This window comes from Lygodium microphyllum, chromosome 24 (assembly GCF_053477565.2).
Source record: "Lygodium microphyllum isolate KBCC chromosome 24, Lygodium_microphyllum_v1.1.10, whole genome shotgun sequence".
NCBI classification, from domain to species: Eukaryota; Viridiplantae; Streptophyta; class Polypodiopsida; order Schizaeales; family Lygodiaceae; genus Lygodium; species Lygodium microphyllum.
Genome location: NC_141158.1, coordinates 80,228,118 through 80,232,424, shown reverse-complemented (window position 1 = coordinate 80,232,424; position 4,307 = coordinate 80,228,118). Strand labels below are relative to the sequence as shown.

Genomic DNA, 4,307 nt, shown 5'->3' with positions numbered 1-4,307 from the left:
GTTGGACATAACTAATCCTCCATAGCAATCATCAATCAATGCAATTCGAATCTCTACTACAAATGATTAGAGAGTTTTTTTATAAAAAATTGAGTTGTTGATTTCTATCTACTCTAATATACTCAACCAATCAAATCATCATCTCAAATCAATTCAGCCTCACAATCCAAGTATGGCTCCCTCAATTGGTTACGCCACTCCATTTTGCAATCCATCCATTCCTCAAGTACTCCAACAAAGAAGGAAGCATAGAAAAGAAAGAGGGATATCCCAACCTCATCTCAACTCCACCTCTCTCACCCTCCAAATTGTAGAAGAAGGGGAAGAAGAGAAGAATGCAAGATAGGAGAGAAGCTTCACTCTCTAGTTCCTCACTTAATTCCTCTCTCACTCTCCCTCACCCTCACCCTCACCCTCGCCCTCAATGTGAAGCATAAGAAGATAGGATACAAGGAGAGAGAATAGAGCTCTCAAGTTTGCACACGCAAGAATGATCTATACATGCATCCTATGTTAATTTGAACACTTCAAAAAAGTGAATAGAGAGTTTTACCCACAACCTCTTCCATTTCCTCCCTCTCCCTCCCTCCCCCTCCCTCTCTCTCTCCTTCTCTTTCTCTCTCATTTCCTCTCCCTCTCACAATATATCCTAACACTCTCCAAAAGCAAAAGGGAGAGGGAGAGAGAGAATGCACTCTCCCTCCCTCTCCCTCTCCCTCTCTTTCTCTTTCTATCCCTCTCTCATTTCCTCCCCCTCTCATTTCCTCTCCTAAACAAGCAAAAGAGAAAGTGATTTAAACCCTAAACAAGCAAAAGAAGGAGAGAATAGACTCACCGATGAGATATGGTGACTGTGGGGCGGCTCCTCTTCGCGATGAAGGCTCCTCTCCTTCGCGAACAACGACGGCGGCGGCGGCGGCAAGCCTTCTTCCTCTCCCTCTCTCACGACGATCGCTCTCGCTCTCAAAACAGTAGATGCAAAAACACGAAATAAACCCGCGCTCGGTTTCGACTTGTTTTTTTTCCTTGTGGAGCGTCGCTATTTTTTGCGACACAAAAAATAGCGACGCCGCTACCTGCCGTCGCTATAGGCTTGAATCCTTGTAGTGATGGCTTGTAAGCACCTATGGCACTATAACAGTACATACATAAAATATGTTAGAAATAAGTGTTTTAAATCCTTTGCCTTTATATTTAAATATAATTAGTTTCCCACTGAGATGCTCATTAAACCTCTCTAATCACCTGGTTAACATAACAATGATAATATTAGTCAATTTTTATATTATCACTCTTGTTTAGAATTCTGGCCCAAGCAATGGTGTAAAGCGACCTAGAGAGGCATAGCTCGACAACAAAGAGAATGGGCAGCACTGCCATGGCTATGGTGGTGTCCGGGACTGTGTTCAGTCTGACTCAATCTTCTTTTCCTGTGGCGACTACAAGGCAGCTTATCTGCCATAAGCCTGCGGCTTCTCTGCTTAACTGCCGTGCTGAACTGTCGTCCCAGGGAGACAGCGACAGAAGACGCACCGAGCCGGGAAGCTGGTCCCGGAAATCTCCTTCTTCGCCTGGTCTTCTACCCCCGGTTTGCTCTGTCTGTTGTTGTCAATTCTTATATTTGTTAATATGCGTCTCTTTCGCCTTCTCCAAGTCCCCTTTCTCTGTCTTTTGCATTCTTCCTTCCAAATGTTGTACCTGTGCTGGCTCTCTTTGTTGTCGAACTCCGAGAAAAGCCTTGAAGTTTTAGGGAGGATCTCTGTTACTAGGAGCTCTGTCTATCATAATAATAGAAACGCCATGTAATTTTAGAGAGAATCTGTCTTACTAGAGGCTTTGCTCATTATGAAAGGATCTGCAATCTGTTTACCACAAGAGACGCTTTGAAATGTAGGCGAATTCAAAGGTCTGTTTATCACAAAAAGACCTGCAATCTCTTCATCGCAAGAGAGCCTGCAAAACTTAGGCAAATCATCGACATTGAAGGGTTTTGTACGACAGAGGAGAATGGATAATGACATTACCCCTGGTTCGATGTTAAAGTTCTAGTAGGTAACTGTGTAACATATAGGGAATTGCTTAAATCTTCTGAGATTGGCGGTTTTTCGAGTGTTTACATTCAATGGGAATGTAGCCTGCTGGTTCGATGTCAAACTTCTCAAAAACGGCTTGTTTTGCAACATCTGGGAAAAACCTTGCAAATTACCGAGGTCGATTGTCTGAAAGAGTGAAGTATACATCCAATGCAAATTCCTGTGGTGTGATTTTAGAGTTCTATTAGATCAACATTTTAAAGCCAAAGGAGCAAGTTCTGATTGTCTGCCTTCGCTTTTGAAATAGACCTCTGTTTGATTATAGCTACTTCTCTGGCCCTCCATTACAAAAGCCTCATGTTTGAGTGATTGTACGAATTCCCAACTCGGTCGCCCCAAGAAATGCATTGTATGATATGACCAGTGTTTTTCCCATAATGTTTTATCAGACAACGCATTTTATTTGCTTCTGCTATCATCCATCCGTGTTGTTTTTCAGACTCTGCTTTGTCTTTTATCAGGAGGATGTTGGCTACATAATGAAGCTTACTTTAGGAAGTCTTGTGGGTGCTGCTGTTATCAAGTATGGCAGTGTGCTGTTGCCTGGAATCACAACGCCAAATGTAGTGGAAGCTTTTCTGATAGTTGGCTTATCTGTCACCATCGCAGTGGTTCTGTTGATGGCAGCCAGTTTTCAGCTAGACCCTTGATTTTGTAAATCATTCTGCCAAGTTTACTTGCCTTGTGAGCTATGTTTGCATGCTTGGAAATGAAAAAGGCAACTTTGTCTGAAACTGCACAATGAATGGTGGAATTTTTTTCAGCCACTACCATCAAAACTGTGAGAGATAATGCAGTTCCCGTATGTCTCGTTGAAGTTGGTTTTTTTGGTCATTTCCGATCGAAATTGGTCTTTGCCAATGTTGTTTTTAGTAAAACCCAGGTTAAGATATTTTTTAAGATCTACGGGCTGGTATTCCTTGGAAGCTTAAGCAATGCTGAAATGCATACATAGTACCAATTGAAAGCTCACTCATACAAAGGTTGCTTTTGTAGTGCAGCCGCTGGGATCAAGATCGGCACACTATAATTCAAGTGGAGATTATGTGTACATTGAGCCAGGACAAGAGGAAATATTTCTTTCTTTAGAGGAGCTTCGGGCTAGATTGAGAAGGTGGCTTGAAACCTGGCCTGATAGTAATTTGCCCTCTGATTTAGCCAGGTACAGTGAGCTTGATGATGCTGTTACATACCTTGTTGAATCTGCCTGTGAACTTGAAGTGAATGACCGATCAGGCACGGTTCAGTGGTTTGAGGTTCAAGTAGAGTAGATAGGTTAGATCGAGTCATTGAGGTGAACTTGCGCTATATTTTCTTTTGTTCTTATGCTCTGGATACATTGTCAGTTGATAGAGATTACACAAAGGCTCTCTCTCTCTCTCTCTCGTCCTAGGAGTCGTCTCCTGAGAGTTGTTTCCTGAACTCACAGGAACCGCTCTTACATGTGTTGATTTTCCTGATCTATGAGGTGCTCCTTGGTTGTATGTGATGGATATTTGTACGTCTCAGATATATTTGAGACTCCTCCTACTTGTAAAGCTACAACTTGCCTTTATCTCCTGCATACTTCGAGCCCCGACCATTGGTAAAGCTGTAACTTGCCTTCTCATAGCTCTGACTTGTGGCTAGATGTAAGGAAATGATTCTCCTCCTTCATTGGGACTCTTTAAGAGACAATGTAATGTAATGCTGTTATAACTATTGCCAAATTATAGAATTTTGTCTTATCGATCCATTGAATTGAGCCTCAACGTCCACAAAGTCATTATACAATTCTAGCTTAGGTAGAGAGAGGTAGTTCAATCTAGCGTTCCTTGTTTTGTTATTGGTTCTTGAACAAATTACTTGTTGCCTCTTTGGACTTAGAATGAATATTTCATTATAGCTATTTCCTTTCTAGTTTGTGACCTACTTATTGTTGTAGCAAGGTTACTTTCCATTCCTCAAATTAGTGTACATGAAAGGGAATGTTTCCATCTCTAAAGTGGAAAAGATCAAGTAGTTAATGTAAATCTCATCTACATTTTCTTCTTTCTATAACCAACAAAATTATTTGCACACCACTATGGCATGCGTTGTAACAATCTTTTTTAAGTACATGAAAACTGATTGTTCCATTATAACTCATAGTATACAACTTTTGCACTTTCAAACTAATATTGATTCCTAGGCATCATCACTTGCAAGAATTAGAGACAAAGTTGTTTTAATGAC

At 41.3% G+C, this 4,307-nt stretch overlaps 1 protein-coding gene across 2 annotated transcripts; it reads left to right on the top strand.

Moving 5' to 3' along the window:
• Positions 1 to 1,307: 1,307 nt before the first annotated feature.
• Positions 1,308 to 3,833, top strand: LOC148015282 (protein CHLORORESPIRATORY REDUCTION 7, chloroplastic-like). 2 transcript variants are annotated; one of them, XM_087665805.1, is made up of 2 exons: positions 1,308 to 1,588; positions 3,095 to 3,833. In XM_087665805.1, exons 1-2 carry the CDS (start codon positions 1,364 to 1,366, stop codon positions 3,362 to 3,364), a joined length of 495 nt encoding a protein of 164 aa, XP_087521931.1. In that variant the 5' UTR covers positions 1,308 to 1,363; the 3' UTR covers positions 3,365 to 3,833. The 2 variants fall into 2 exon arrangements, with proteins under 2 accessions (XP_087521931.1, XP_087521932.1); XM_087665806.1 differs by lacking the exon at positions 3,095 to 3,833 and adding an exon at positions 2,555 to 3,062.
• Positions 3,834 to 4,307: the final 474 nt, after the last annotated feature.